This window comes from Acipenser ruthenus, chromosome 2, assembly GCF_902713425.1.
Source record: "Acipenser ruthenus chromosome 2, fAciRut3.2 maternal haplotype, whole genome shotgun sequence".
NCBI classification, from domain to species: Eukaryota; Metazoa; Chordata; class Actinopteri; order Acipenseriformes; family Acipenseridae; genus Acipenser; species Acipenser ruthenus.
Window position 1 is genome coordinate 46,124,024 of NC_081190.1, and position 16,852 is coordinate 46,140,875.

Genomic DNA, 16,852 nt, shown 5'->3' on the forward strand with positions numbered 1-16,852 from the left:
GTCGTGGATGTTCTTGGGCCCTTACCGAGGTCTGAACAGGGGAACCGGTTATTAGTAGCAATAAACTACTTTACGAAGTGGCCCGAGGCATACGCTATACTGGACCAGAGCCACCCACCGTTGCAAAGGCCCTCTTGGTGGGCACGCTCAGCCGCTTGGTGGGCATGCTCAGCCGGAATTTTGAGAGACGGGTCTTCGCAGAGGTGTGCAAGAGGATGGGGATCCGGAAGACGCGCACCACCCCCCTCTACCCACACGGCGTTGGGCCCGTTGAGCAGTTTAACAGCACCCTGGCCATGCAACTGGCCATCTGGACCAGCCAGGACCAACGAGACTGGGACTGCCACTTACCCTTGTCAATATGACGCACCTACAGAGGATGGCTAATTGAATAACCATAAAATAGGCTATATTTAAATGGTTTATTTATTTTTTATCAATTATTTAACAATGTGTCCCGGTTTTGAGCTTTGAAAATCTGGTCACCCTAGTAAGACTGAGCATAACGCGTTTCAAGTTCATATGATTCAGATGAGTGAACCTTTTGGTACAAAGGGCTCATTGATTCTGAGGCTTCAATTTTTCCACCACTGCAGAAAACGCACAAACGCTCTTTTTTTAAAATTCTCTTGCAGCCACGAAAATACAATTAATACGTAAGCTCCTTCTCACTGACAGCAGTCTTTCTGCATACCTCCTGGTGAACTCGCCCTGACCCGGAGCTAGTACTCGGTCTCACTCCTGTTGTTGTCTTCAGCGGCTAAGCTTTGAAAAAAATGGCAGAGTCAGAAGAGGAGGTGGACGTTTTGGTCGAGAGAGTTGTAAAAGACATCAACAACGCGCTGAAGAAAAACCCCAACATGTAAGGATTTTTCTCGATATATACATTAAACTAATTTAAGGTGAGAGAAAATATTAAACTGAAAAGAAAAGTCGTGAATTGGCGTGCTGTATCTTAAAGAATGTGAAGTATAGCAATTTACATCTGTGTGTTGAGGATTCTAAGATAGTTTAGGTGTTTTCTGGGAAAATAAAGTAGTGGATCATTTAAGTATTTAAACGACATACTTTGTATCTAACTATGTAAGGGTTGACAAATCATCGTATTTTGTTTGTGGTAAAAACACTGGCATTGGTCGGCCACAAAACACATTTGGGATTGTACAGTAAGTTAGAAAAGTCAGAGCAAGTGGAATGTTTTTTATTTTTTATTTTTTTATTTTTTCGAAACACATATCCGACAGTGTATTACACAAGCCAGTGATATGCATACAAAAAGTACGATTATAAATAATTACTATAAACCTTGCCTTCCGATGTAGGGATCTTAAAACCGATGTACAAGCTTACCGCTCCTGATTTTGTATGTATTTTGCACAATGATTTGTATTAACCCCACAATATTATTATTATTATTATTATTATTATTATTATTATTATTATTAATGATAATAATGATAATAATAATAATAATAATAAAAATAATGATGACGATGATTGTACCACTTTACCTAGTGCGAGTTTATTTTTATAGGCTTGAAGTGCAATCAGTATGGTTCCTGTGTCATGCTTGAATTACTTTTGGGGGTTATGTGGTACTGTGGGCAAATTCAGGAGCCTTTTGTCCTTGGCATGGGCTCAAAATCTGTCTGGGGTCAAAATAGTTTGTCTACAATACAGTAGTCAAAGTAATTTGACAAATAATTAGGGTATTAGAGGGATGCCGACGACGGAATGAGAGGGGATATTCAATTTCCATGCATAACTTGTAGGGTTTGGTGTGGTTACTGTCTGGATGAGTTCACGTTGCTTTTTTTTTTTATCTGAGGCGATTGTTTTCAAATGTGCAAGGTCAGTAAGACTTATTCTGGATGCTCATGGTTTTCATCAGTTGCCCTGATAAACACGAATGCATGTATTTTGTCTTATAGTGATGAAATTGGTTTGATACCTTGTCCAGAAGCCCGGTACAATCGAAGCCCCATAGTCCTAGTGGAAAACAAACTTGGTGTGGAAAGCTGGTGCATAAGGTTTCTGTTGCCCTATGTTCATAATAAACTGCTGCTCTACAGACAAAGGAAACTATGGCTGGACAAAGATGGTAGGTTTATTATGCATTCTCAAGTATCTCTGTGAACTATATTTTCCCAAAGTATCTTTTAAGTTTTAATATGATAGAAAGTCTAATACTGTACATGCACTGCTATTGCATCTTAAAATCTAAAGTGTAAAAACAATTACTTTCTAGTTTTAGTTGTGAGAAAAATATGTTAAAAAGTTAAGCCTGGGTGGTTGTCCCTCCAAAATTTGAAAGCAGTGGATCTAGGGGTGGATTTTGGGTAGATTATACCTTAAAGTAGTAACTATTTGGAAATGTTTATAATGGAATAGTCCTATTATAAAATAATTGATTCTGTATTTTTTATATATATATATATTTTATATATATATATATATATATATATATATATATATATATATATAATTTAGCTCAAAGAGCCAGCTGCCCAACGTTTCGATATGTTGTACATATCTTTCTCAAGGGAGCCTGTGTTTGAATCAAAACATATATATATATATATATATATATATATATATATATATATATATATATATAATGCCAGTTGAGTTGAGACAAAAGACTAAGTTTAATTATTTTGTGCTTGTTGAACATGTAGTAGTAATGTTAGTTAGAATGTATGTTTGAGTGTTTTAAATTTAAAATTAAGTAATGATACCAATACCTGCTTTAGTGTACCATTTTTCAGGTTTAAAAAAAAGCTTGCCAGATGCTTTTATTCCCTTTTTAAATGAAGCCTTGTTCTGCAAATATAACATGAATAGCTACTTAAAATGCTAGCTTGGTTTAAAAAAAATGTGAACAATTTAGAGTTCTGTCTCGGAGCTCAGCGGATCAAAGCGCTCTGCCTTTAGCGTGTCAGCTCTTTGAGTCCTAGTAGGGAAGTTAAACTTGTGATGAGATTGCAGTGTCCAGATTTGGATCACAATGTGGTGGGGTTGGGATCACTGTCCTTAGGCATAGTATGGTTAGGGGTAGTAGCTTTGGGATAGTTGATAGGTGCTTGGAAATTACAAACATACTACAGTAGTCTCCGGCTAAGAGAACACCCCTCGGGAAGCGAGCAAAGTGTTCTTATAGCCAAAGTGTTCTCCCAGAAGGAGTTGACCACAGACACAATATGAATCAATCAATCAATAAATAAATATGTATTAGTTGTCATGACACACGTACATGAAATGAACAGAATACGTAAGATAGAAGCAATAGGATAGTGTATGTTTATAAACTAATATTAAAGTAACAGTCAAACTAACGTTAATAAACTAACTGTCAAACTAAATTAACACAGCACCCCTACACATGCTAAAAAATGCAGCAGCAGCTGCTCTAGGTTAATTATGAATACATGTACAGGAGCAGTATTCAAGACACACACAAAATTATTTAACAGAATGGTGAAGCAACTCACCAAAACGGGAAACACCAAATTGTTCGACGACTTGTGTCTGATTCAGGTTTTTTTTTTAAATTTAAGTCTGATGATGATGATGAGTTATGAAGTTGCAAAACAGTACTGTATCAGTTGTGAACGAATCGCAATGTGTCAAAAAGGTGTTCTTTTAACCCTATACCGCCTACGGAGAATTACCATATTTGGGTGTGAATATTTGAATATTTGTATTTTTTTAAATATTTAACTTTGTTAGCGCTTGTAGTTTGGCAACTGTAAATCAGAAATTAAAACCCAATATATCAACAGAAAGGCATTAAGTAGACCTTTCCAATGTTATAATATGTTTGGTTGTGGGATGTGTTATATTTTTCACATAAGCCACGCCTCCCAAAAAATATAAAAAATTGTTTAAGTAATATTTGTAAAACATACAAATGTACTATTTTTTTCTAAACAATGTAGGGAAAAAGAATTTATAGGAGCTTCACAATTTTACAAGGATTTCAAATCAGAAATCAGAATTGAAATTGCTTGTATAGTTGCAGAGCTATACAGGGTTTTGTAATGCATGTATTTTACAAAAAAGAGCTGAAATGGCGAATGTAGGTCAGCTGTGAAATGAAACTGGAAACGTAATACAAAACCCCCTCAATATATATCATGGGTGTCGGGGTCCAGTATAAATCCGCTATATATCGAGGGCAGCGATTATAGCGAGAGACCCATAGAAAAACAAATAGGCTAATAACAAATACTGTACAACCACTCCCTCGTTTTATCGGGGGTGTCAGGGTCAAGTAGAAATCCTCTACGCAACCTGCTTTGTCTCATTTTTTGTATAATAAGCAGCACACCGTTTGAATTCATACAGCGGTGGGTAATTGCTTCTCATCAACTTCAGTCTCCAGTTAATTTCATGGGTCTTCCTCTCCTTTCTCAAATGCACAAATCTGCTGCATTGAAATAATCCATTCTCGACATAGGAGGCTTTTTGCTAGGGAGCTGACGTCGCTGCCTTGTGACTTTTGCTAGTGCATTGCTGCCCCAAGTGAACACCTCCTTGGCTAAAATGAAAACTGCTTCAGCAAGATGTTTAATTTGCTTTGTCTTATTGTGCAATACGTGTATGTGACAACAGTACTATAAAAATAAAAGGGTGATCTCAAATGTTTGTACAGTAACTTAGTTTTTTGTCTGAATTGCCATCTCCTGCCCTGCACGCAATCAAACACACCCACACACACAGCATTCCAGAAGTATTTTTTTAAAAAGCGTATATAACGTTTTTTGTTTTTTTTAAATAAAACCTAAAAAAATAAAGCGATTAATTCACAGTTTTTGGCTTTCAGATGAGATATAGATCAGCACTTTAGGGTGTGTAGAAGGGGAGATAGACGTTTCAAATGTGTGAGTACCCCATTGAACTTGTCTGTAATGGCGGACGCAAGTTAATCATCCTTCTAGTTAAAAAATATATATATACAGTACTGTGCAAAAGTTTTAGGCAGGTGTGAAAAAATGCTGTAAAGTAAGAATGCTTTCAAAAATAGACATGTTAATAGATTATATTTATCAATTAACTAAATGCAAAGTGAGTGAACAGAAGAAAAATCTAAATCAAATCCATATTTGGTGTGACCACCCTTTGCCTTCAAAACAGCATGAATTCTTCTAGGTACACTTGCACAAAGTCAGGGATTTTGTAGGCATATAGTCAGGTGTATGATTAAACAATTATGCCAAACAGGTGCTAATGATCATCAATTCAATATGTAGGTTGAAACACAATCATTAACTGAAACAGAAACAGCTGTGTAGGAGGAATAAAACTGGGTGAGGAACAGCCAAACTCAGCTAACAAGGTGAGGCTGCTGAAGACAGTTTACTGTCAAAAGTCATACACCATGGCAAGACTGAGCACAGCAACAAGACACAAGGTAGTTATACTGCACCAGCAAGGTCTCTCCCAGGCAGAAATTTCAAGGCAGACAGGGGTTTCCAGATGTGCTGTCCAAGCTCTTTTGAAGAAGCACAAAGAAACGGGCAACGTTGAGGACCGTAGACGCAGTGGTCAGCCAAGGAAACTTACTGCAGCAGATAAAAGACACATCATGCTTACTTCCCTTCGCAGTCGGAAGAATGTCCAGCAGTGCCATCAGCTCAGAATTGGCAGAAAACAGTGGGACCCTGGTACACCCATCTACTGTCCGGAGAAGTCTGGTCAGAAGTGGCCTTCATGGAAGACTTGCGGCCAAAAAGTCATACCTCCGACGTGGAAACAAGGCCAAGCGACTCAACTATGCACGAAAACATAGGAACTGGGGTGCAGAAAAATGGCAGCAGGTGCTCTGGACTGATGAGTCAAAATTTGAAATATTTGGCTGTAGCAGAAGGCAGTTTGTTCGCCAAAGGGCTGGAGAGCGGTACACGAATGAGTGTCTGCAGGCAACAGTGAAGCATGGTGGAGGTTCCTTGCAAGTTTGGAGCTGCATTTCTGCAAATGGAGTTGGGGATTTGGTCAGAATTAATGGTCTCCTCAATGCTGAGAAGTACAGGCAGATACTTATCCAACATGCAATACCATCAGGGAGGCATCTGATTGGCCCCAAATTTATTCTGCAGCATGACAACGACCCCAAACATACAGCAAAAGTCATTAAGAACTATCTTCAGCGTAAAGAAGAACAAGGAGTCCTGGAAGTGATGGTATGGCCCCCACAGAGCCCTGATCTCAACATCATCGAGTCTGTCTGGGATTACATGAAGAGAGAGAAGCAGCTGAGGCTGCCTAAATCCACAGAAGAACTGTGGTTAGTTCTCCAAGATGTTTGGGCCAACCTACCTGCCGAGTTCCTTCAAAAACTGTGTGCAAGTGTACCTAGAAGAATTGATGCTGTTTTGAAGGCAAAGGGTGGTCACACCAAATATTGATTTGATGTAGATTTTTCTTCTGTTCACTCACTTTGCATTTTGTTAATTGATAAATATAAACTATTAACATGTCTATTTTTGAAAGCATTCTTACTTTACAGCATTTTTTCACACCTGCCTAAAACTTTTGCACAGTACTGTATATATATCCCACCCACCCCAACAATTACATGGAGGCATTCACCATAGTCATGGCTATGACTCAATGAAAAAAAAAAAAAACAAGATTGCTGGTTGGACAGCCCAGATATGATGCGTTTTGTAATCGACATCATAGTATTGAAATTAGTGCACGTCGGCAGCAAAGGGTTAAGCGAAGTTCCTGTTCCTTTAGGCGGTGCATTTACAATGGGATGAAATCTGTTTCACAACAAGGTTGTTCTCTTAGAAGGTGTTCCTATACACGAAGATTACTACAGTCAACCCTGTATTAAGAGACCACTCAAAGGACAGTCTAATAGTGGTCTCGTACATTTTTTTACGATTGCTTTGACTCATTTTTCAATACAGCGACCCAATGTGCACAGCTCTTAACACATAATGACAAACTGAGTGGTAAAATGCAACCGTTTAGACACATTTTACCATCCTAACATACAACATGCATAACTGTAAATCATTTCTTCCAATCATAAAGTTGCCCTTTATGATTGGACTTATGTCAAATGCTAACATGTATCTGGTAGAGTTCTTAACTATTTGATCACCTGGTAACAATGGGGGCTCATAATTGCAAATAGCTTTCTCTGTGTGAGAATGCAAGACAGCTTCATTGATAATTAGTTCATCACTACATAAAGCTCTGAGGAAATGGCAGTAGTAGTTAAAATGTAGCTAGAGGAAGTTGCTGATTGTGCTCGTGGTTGCAGCCGGGGTCGTGCTCAAAGTCGTGGTCAACAAGAAAGGTGCATTACAGTGTCCAATGAAATCAGAGCTGCGCTGGTTGATCTTGTTATAAACAGGGGTTCAACTATGGCAGAGGCTGGTCGCACGGTCCAACCAAACCTCAAACGGTCAACGGTTATCCGGACATTTCGTGCTGAAAATAGGTATGTGTGTAGCATTCAAATTTTATTCTTTACAGTAATTACTTAGTGTTACTCATTGTATATATTTGGTGCTGATGTCAAAGTTCTATCTTGCAGAACTGAAAGAAGACCTTCCTCTGGAGGGCGAGGGCGCATCCTTACTGCTCAGCAGGAGATAGCCATTGTGGACATGGTGGTGGCACAAAATGATATACGCCTCAGGGACATACAGCAAAACATCTTGGGAAATAATGGAACATTCCAAGAGGTTGAGACCATAAGCACTACCACTATAGCACGCATTTTGAAAAGGCACCAAATATCTATGAAGCAGATATTTGGTTCCTTTCCAAAGAAATGAGGACCGAGTCAATAACATGAATATGTTCAAGTGAGTATCATTGTGCATATTCTTTTGCTTAGTGGCCATTGTTCTACAGTACAATGGACAAGCTCTAAACATTGCTCTGTGATTGTAATATGGCAGAATCTAATGTAAATCACATGCATTATCCTTGTTGTTCAGAGAATGATGGAATTGGGTGCAGGGGTCAACCACCACGAATTCATCTACATGCATGAGGCAGGCTTCAACCTGGCCAAACGTCGACGACGGGGTCGGAATATCATTGGACAACGAGCCACTGTCACTGTGCCCGGACAGCGTGGTGGAAATAGAACCATGTGTGCAGCAATATCTGACAATGGTGTTGTGGACCCAGAGACCCAGTCATTGGGCCATATAATTCACCGTCTCCATTTTCTGGATGTGCTTCACAATCGCCTCATACAACCACATGCAGCAACTACATTTGTCATAGTTTGGGACAATGTGAATTTCCATCCAGAATTCCAAACTATGTTCTTGCCACCATACTCCCCATTTCTGAACCCCATTGAGGAGTTCTTTTCTGCCTATATTTTTTATTCTGTAGGTTGCCATCATTTTGCTCATTGTAATGTTGATCATTTGAATATGAGCAAATTACACTTTTAGACTTTGTTTTGATTTGAATTATTTTGTGTTTGACAGCATTATTTGCAAATGGGTGTTTTATTTAGCAATGCTTCAATGATTAAATTTCAGTGATCAAAGCATCTGATGTTTTGGTGCTATGATTTGCTTTTGCATGATGTATTTATCTCATTTGACACAGTAGTATTTATTTTGTAGTCTACATGGGATTTTGACCCCAAAATGAGCAGTTCAGCATCTTGTGTTAAGAGTTATGCACATTGGAACGCTGTATTGAAAAATGAGTCAAAGCAATTGTAAAAAACTGTAACACAGGTGGTCTCTTAAAAGATGGCCCATAACTTACACATTTTCTATTCGTCTCTGACATGCTTTCCTGTGATTATGTATGTCTTATGTACACTGTAAAAGCCAGCAGATGTAATATGAACAAAAGAAAATATGTAATTTTAATAACATTCATTTAAAGAATGCATTTACAAAACAAATTATTTTTATTTAAGTAATGAATGCTTGCCTGTCTCAGGTCACACAAAATGTTTTAAATCCTTTGCAAATTTCAATGCCAGTGTCTGCCTTTCAGGTACGTGTTGATTCATTGTATCCTGAAACCAACAATGCTTTTTCAGGTGCAAGGGTATTTATTTAACAATGTCCAGAGCCTTATGGCAAACACCTGTAAATAATAATGATGGAGTGATACAGCGGCGTTATCACTCGGTAATTGTAATCCCCGGGTTTGACCCGTAACCAAAAAGTGCAGTTCTATTACATCCACACGAAACACACAACACAAACACAGTTAACAGTGAGTGATATTAGTGCTCGTGGTGCAAGACAGTTCTCCGTGAACAAAGGGAAAGTGTTGGTGTCTGGGCTTGATGCTGGCTGAATAGCAACAGCTCCGGATCTTTAGTAGCAGTCTAAAATAACAAACACAGATTTTACTTTGACAGACAAACAAAACACAACACTCACATTTTTGGTATCACAGGGTTCTCCTTCTAGGTTTGATCTAACCATTTACAAAGGAACAGATCACTTACACTATGTCCCCTATTTATACCCTCACTCATGACCCCTAGGTTAACGAGCGCATCCGCTCCTCCAATCCTCAGATGCCATGCCGTTTACTGTCTGGGTCATTGAGTTTGGGTACCGTAGCTCCGCCCCCTTCTTAAATGGCAGACTTCCACCTACCCTAAGGAATAAATTGTCGTGCCATTTAGTTTGGAGTACTCTGTTCCTTTTACACAGTACCCTCACAGGTCGGGAGGGAGCTCTAACACCAAGAATCATTCTATCTCTGTCACATAGGCCTATATTTAAATCAAAGTATTTATTGAAACCACCTTGTGCTCAAGTAAGTAATGGAACTGATGCAATTCCTTGTCGAAATGTAATTTGTTTTATCCTTAAGTTCTACAATGCAACCATATCTGTCAACTAAGCATTTGATGTGTCATCAGTACTGTTAACCAGGTTATGTTTCATCGGTGCAAATTAAGTGGTAAGAAATTATCCTCTTGACTGAGATTTCGGTAACTACCAAATCATACACACATATATGACCTTATAAATTACAAGGTTACAAGGTCACAATCACAACCAAGCTGTTTTGAAAATGAAAGCTAATTCCAGCACGGATCCGCTACAGTTAAAAGATTCGATCATGCAACGTATTACACTAACTAGTTTGTTCATAAGTATGTCAGCTCACCCTTGCCTTTTCACTGGATTTTTAAATGTTGTACAATTTTAAAGAAATTAACTAAGAAGTAATAACAGAATAATCGACATCAACCAAGAAAAAAATAAACACACGCTGGGTTTGTTTTATTAAACGGTGACATTAGTTAGCTATGTGTGTAAGTTATAGTTTGTATAACATTGTTTGATAAAGCACACGTTTCACTAGTTGAACAGGAGAAGTACTCAAGGTAGTGATACTCTATTATAAAAAGAAAACAGATAAATTAATGCACCTCAAGATTATATTTTGTCTATTATTCATACTGATAAAACAAGGAAGCCATTACTTGGATCATGATAACGTTATAGCTAGCTATTAGCTCCTGTTTTTTTTTTCGTAGTCTGAATTTTGATAAAGTAATAATTTATCTACCTAGTATGTCTTCATTTTTAGCATGGGTGAAACCAGGGTTAACATTATAACAAAACTGAAGCTGTCATTCTCCATGACAGATTAAGTTAGCATTTTTAGGCACTGAATATCCTGTTAGGTCATTGTCTGTTATCTTATAAAATCGTAATGTTCTAAACAGTTATTTAATTTTACTTTTGGTCTATAAAATAAATTTCATACCTTGAAATGATATCCAGTTTGTTCTGTACTGTAGGTATGTGTACTCCACTGTCCAAACAATACGATTTGCATTGCGTGCCTCGCACATATCTATATAGGGTGGGGAAGCTTTATTAGCAATGGTTTCCCACTTTATGAAAGATACTAATAATGTACGTGTTTAAAATATATATATATTATACATACATACATACCGGTATTATGTGTTCACTCAAGGTCGGTCATATAAACTGCAGCGTAAGGTGTCAGAAAAATGCTACTGTATAAAAAAACTAGTAGCAAATTAAAGAGTTTTTGGGTAGCAAAATGCTACCAAATATATGTTAGCTTTGAGCCTTGGATATGTGAGATTAATGTAAAAAAGTAAACAGGATCCAGAGGTGGCTCCCGAGTGGTGCATCTGGTAAAGGCGCTCTGCGTGGAGTGCAGGAATGCGCCCTATAGCCTGGAGGTCGCCGGTTCAAGTCCAGGCTATTCCATTGCCGACCGTGAACGGGAGCTCCCAAAGGGCGGCACACAATTGGCCGAGCGCTGCCCGGGTAGGGAGAGCTTAGGTCGGCCAGGGTGTCCTCGGCTCACGGCACACCAGCGACCCCTGTGGACTGGCTGGGTGCCTGTGGGCTTGCCTGTAAGCTGCCCAGAGCTGTGTGTCCTCCGACGCTTTAGCTCTGAGGTGGCTGCATTGTGGGCCTGCAGAGTGAAAAGAAGCGGTCGGCTGATGGCACACACTTCAGAGAACAGCGTGTGTTCATCTTCGCTGCTCCCGAGTCAGCGCAGGGGTGGTAGCAGTGAGCTGAGCCTAACATAATTGGATATTTCAAATTGGGAGAAAAACGCGTTAAAACGCTAAATTTATTTAAAATAAATAAATAAATAAATAAATAAATAAACAGGATCAACACAGCAACTCTTGAGCCTCTATTTAAGAGTTTTAGACAGGAAAAAGTAAACAAACCAGATTATGCGTGTGCACGCATACATAGTGATCTCTATGACCCAGATGGAAAGACATCTGGGTCAAAAAAGCATTGTGCTGCTTTAGAGGGAGTCAGACAAAAAAGGCATTCTGAAGTAACCAACTTGCTGGAAATGTGTAGTGATTTTTATATAGATTGTATATATTATATATTTTTTGTTGCGACTTTTGTGGAATGTAATAAACGAGATCTAAAACAGTGAGTTTTATATATATATATACAGGGTAGTGGACAAAAAAATGGAAACACCAATGTAAAGTCACTTAATAGGGCTCTGGGCCACTATGGAATTAATGCACGGATATCACGATCCTGGAGTATGCGCTTCCGGCCACTGTTGCCCTTTGCTGATGATGTCTTTCCCTCGAAGTTCCATGCCGACATCACCTTAGACACCGTTGCTCGTGAAACATCAGCAAGTTGAGCTGTCTTGGTCACTGAAGCTCCTGCCAAACGCGCCCCAACAATCACCCCTCTTCAAAGTCACTGAGGTCTCCTCTTGCAGCCATGCTGGCCATAATTATAGGCAACCAGGCCTGTCCAGCCTTTTATACATGACCCTAAGCATGCTGGGATGTTATTTGCTTAATTAACACATGAGCCACACCTGTGTGGCTTTCAATATACTTGGTGTCCCTTATTTACCCAGGTGTTATCATTTTTTTTGTCTACTACATTATATATATATATATATATATATATATATACACAGTGCACTCAGTTTATAAGAATCACATCCGTTCCGGGTGTTTTGATTCTTATAAGTGGATGATTCTTAAAAGCGGACCGATATGATTACTGTGGTGCAGAATTAAACAGTATGAGAATAAGAGCCTGTTCCCTGGCTGCAGTGTAATGGGTTGACCACTAGATGTCACGAGTTCCCGCATGTATGCACGCCCACGAAAAATCCACAGCTGCTTTTCCTTAACAAATTATGAATAATAGTCAGTTGGTTAACTGCTTGTTAAAGTTAATGACACCTCGATAAAAATGGCTTAGCCGATAGCTTTGTGATGGGGGTATAAAGGCGTAAGGAAGCAGAAGTAATAAAAAGAAATCAAAACTCGAGTAAGAGATCTAGTGTTTGTTCCACACAAAGTACTGTTAGTTATTGCTCCAGCTGAGAGCTAGGTTTATTTTGATTGTTTTTTATTAGCGGTTGTTTTGCCACCGCAGTGTAAGAAAAATAAACCCAACACCGGTTTAAAACTAAATCAAGACTCCAGTCTGATGATTTACTGCCCTCGGACACTCTGTCGCATTACAATTAGCAAAAGCGTGCCATCAGCAGTTTAAATACAGTATACAGATGTCAATGGTGCTCAATCATTGAGGACAGTACATCAGAACAAGTCCTCATGGGTAAGCAGCTTGATATATGATCACAATTATGTTTACTCATACACCTATTTTACTACAGTATACTTGAGAAGCGATCTTTTTGTGAGGGTGCCTAGTTTAACTGCCATGCAGTGTTACGTGTAATGGCCTTTAAATACAATATTTTACTGTCAGGACTACCACTGGATTTAAGCATCTATGGCTTGCTTATTTTCTGTTGCAATGCAAATCTCAGTTTTTCATTAAGCGGAGATGCAAAGCTATGCAATTCCCCCCCCCCCCCCCCCCCCTCCTCACCACGCCACAATCCCACTCCCTCTACATGCATATCACACAATAACACTGCTATACTCTGTATGTATTCAATGAATGTGTATTCACTTTATTGAAACACATTTTCACTAACAGAGAACACAAAAAACATACCTGCACAATGCAGTGGTCCTGCATCATTGCACTATCCACGCTGTGTACGTGCCTAATCACAGCTTTTATTGGGCTGTACACGTAATTGCACTTGATCAAGTACCATATTACATGTAGTCAGTTTGGCCAGAAATGATTCTTTATAAGCGGATTGCTTGATTCTTACATATTGCTTGATTCTTACAATATTTTACATTGCTTAGTATAGGAATGATTTTGTCTCAGTGGTTTTGAGTCTTATAAACAGAGTGCACTGTGTGTGTGTGTGTTTGTGTATATATATATATATATATATACAGTGCCTTGCAAAAGTATTCAGACTCTTGACCAATTCTCTCATATTACTGAATTACAAATGGTACATTGAAATTTCATTATGTTTGATATTTTATTTTGAAACACTGAAACTCAAAATCAATTATTGTAAGGTGACATTGGTTTTATGTTGGGAAATATTTTTAAGAAAAATAAAAAACTGAAATATCTTGCTTGCATAAGTATTCAACCCCCACACATTAATATTTGGTAGAGCCACCTTTTGCTGCAATAACAGCTTTAAGTCTTTTGGGGTAAGTATGTACCAGTATGTACAACAAAGTCATGCCACAAATTTTCGATTGGATTTAGATCGGGGCTCGGACTGGGCCTCTCAAGGACATTTACCTTTTTGTTCCTTAGCCACTCCAGTGTAGCTTTGGCTGCGTGCTTTGGGTCTTTGTCATGCTGAAAGGTGAACTTCTGTCCCAGTTTCAGCTTTCTTGCAGAGGGCAGCAGGTTTTCCTCAAGGACTTCTCTGTACTTTGCTCCATTCATTTTCCCTTCTATCCTGACAAGTGCCCCAGTCCTTGCAGATGAGAAACATCCCCATAACATGATGCTGCCACCACCATGCTTCACAGTAGGGATGGTGTTCTTTGGGTGATGCGCTGTGTTGGGTTTGCGTCAAACATAATGCTTTGCATTTAGGCCAAAAAGTTCCATTTTAGTTTTGTCAGACCACAAAAGTTTTTGCCACATGGCTACAGAATCTCCTCAGTGTTTTTTTTTTGCATACTTCAAACGGTGGGCTTTCTTAAGTAATGGCTTCCTTCTTGCCACCCTACCATACAGGCCAGATTTTTTTTTTCCTCCTTTTTTCACATGGCTCTAAAATCACAAAAAATCACAAAACTTGGTATGGTGGAGGATACGTGATTGCACTCGCTACAGAAGGGGGTATAGCAGGGGATGTGGTGAAGCAATCTGTTCCTTTGTTGTGGTTACAAAAGGACCAGTGAAGGAGTACTGTGTTATAAAGAAACCGTGAGTTTTTGTGTGTTGTTTTGTTTCTCTATTAAACTGTTACGCTTATCGTTTATAGAAGGCTAATGTCCGGGAGCTGTAGCTAAATAGCCAGCAATTAAACCAGACTACACTTCACCACTGTGCACGTATAAACATGTAAATCACCACTTTCACTAAGAGCACTCACTCTGGACTTGTGACCGTGTTGTGTTCGTGTGTGTCTTGTTTATTATTCCGGCACTGAACCCCGTGGTTTACCTGCGTGATACACATTGTTGTGTAGAGCCAGGTATGATTATTTCTGATTGCAAAACAAGCAACCCAGCCAAATAAAGGGCTGCTTAACTGTGAACTGTGTTGTTTCAAATCATTTCTGAGCACTGCATCACCTCTACACTTGCGCACTGCAAACCACTTTGCCACAAGAACACATACAGGAAACCATATGCTCTATCAAGAAATGTCCTTGCCTGTGACCTCTAGCCTCTCCTAAAGGTCAAATGCAAAACTTGCTTATAACTCCTTAGAGAGTGCAGAGAGTGTCATGGTTACTATAGAACACATATAGGAACCCATATATGCTTTATTCAAAAAATATCTTGATTGTGACCTTTGCAGTATATAGCAGTATTTAACAATGGTGCTTATTGTACAGTTCAAGAACTTACTATGTATAGGCCTATGTTCTTCTCTGAAACCACTTATAGCAGAGATGTCACATCTTATGCTCTGGATTTAGATTTGTTCAAGAGAAGTCGATTAGTCACATGCTTTGGCAGCCATATTGGATTTCTCACAAACATTTAAACGTCGTCTTCTTGGAAACGATTAGTCCGATTGAAGTGAAATTTTGCATACTTAACCTTTGGGAGAGTCTCCTTCAAATTTGTTCAAGGCAAGTCGTAGCATCAAAAAAATGGCCACTGTGAGCCAATCAAATTTCAGCTATGGTCATATTTGAATATATTGCAGTATTATTCTGTGTTAAAATGTTGTAGACTGATGAACTCCATAGCGTCTGCACATCATAGCTTTTGCCCACAAAAATGCGATTCTACAGCTGCTTTGAGGCACATGCTAACGCAAACACCACTTCAATACCGCCCAGTATCAGCACAAAATATAAGGCGCCACCTTATTAACCTTATTCTGTAAACTATCCATACCTGTTGCTCCTCAATATTTGACCTGCTCAGATGGTGTTTAAACCTGACACACAGAGTGTTGTTACTATTAATGTCAAGTTTGTAAAAAAAAAAAAAAAAAAAAAGGCCTATGGAAAGTGATGTCTACAACTGAGTGATTGGCAACCAGTCAAAATGCTTACATTTCACAATAACTCCTTGGAAGCCATACAGTTGCTTGCAACTTCTAGTTATTATTGGTTTTGTTTTGTTCTTTGATATAACATAATGTTAAAAAAAAGCCAGCACATAGTGCAGTACAAATACAAAGAGACATTTACTAAGATAAAAATAAGAAAACAAGAAAACAAATGCTTTTGAAAAGACCAAATTCCCATTGGGCTTTTTTTTTTTTAAATTTCTATTGATTTTTTTAGTATTACATGCAGGATAGCCGCTATAAGATCATTACCTTTATTAAAAATGTGCACGGATGAATCTACCAGTTAATCAACTAATGCCCATAAATTAACCAGTCAACAATGTGAATCGAGTGACAGCCCTAATTTCAATACCGGTATATACATTGGTGTGTACGTGTGGTTTTCTTTTTTTTTTACTTTGTAGTTAAGTCTTTATGATGTTAAAACGTTATTTGCTTATTTAGGGGTTTTTTGCTTAGAGAATACTAACCAGGGCTGTCAGTATGTATCATAATATAAAGTGTGTGTGTGTGTGTGTGTATGTAGATAGGGTTTAGACGCTGACCCTATGTAACAGAAATATAATGAGTTCTGGTTGTAAATCTCCCTCCCGACCTGTGAGGGCACTAAGTAGTGAAAGGGAAAGGCTTTGGACGGGCTGGCCTGACAGTTCATTTCCTGGGTCGGGTAGTTGGTCAGCCTGGAAGAAGGCGAAACTCCGTTGCAGGAACGTATTGACCCGGAATGTAAACAAGAT

The 16,852-nt window shown here is 38.7% G+C and overlaps 1 protein-coding gene across 1 annotated transcript in view; it reads left to right on the plus strand.

The window, feature by feature from the left end:
* Nucleotides 1-491: 491 nt before the first annotated feature.
* The window catches only part of LOC117408627 (protein prenyltransferase alpha subunit repeat-containing protein 1-like), a 62,375-nt gene continuing 46,014 nt past the window's right edge, over nucleotides 492-16,852 (plus strand). The window contains exons 1-2 of the mRNA XM_034013795.3: nucleotides 492-862; nucleotides 1,932-2,101. Of these exons, the coding sequence (XP_033869686.3) occupies nucleotides 777-862; nucleotides 1,932-2,101 (256 nt within the window). The 5' untranslated portion in view covers nucleotides 492-776. The remainder of the gene's footprint in view (nucleotides 863-1,931; nucleotides 2,102-16,852) is intronic.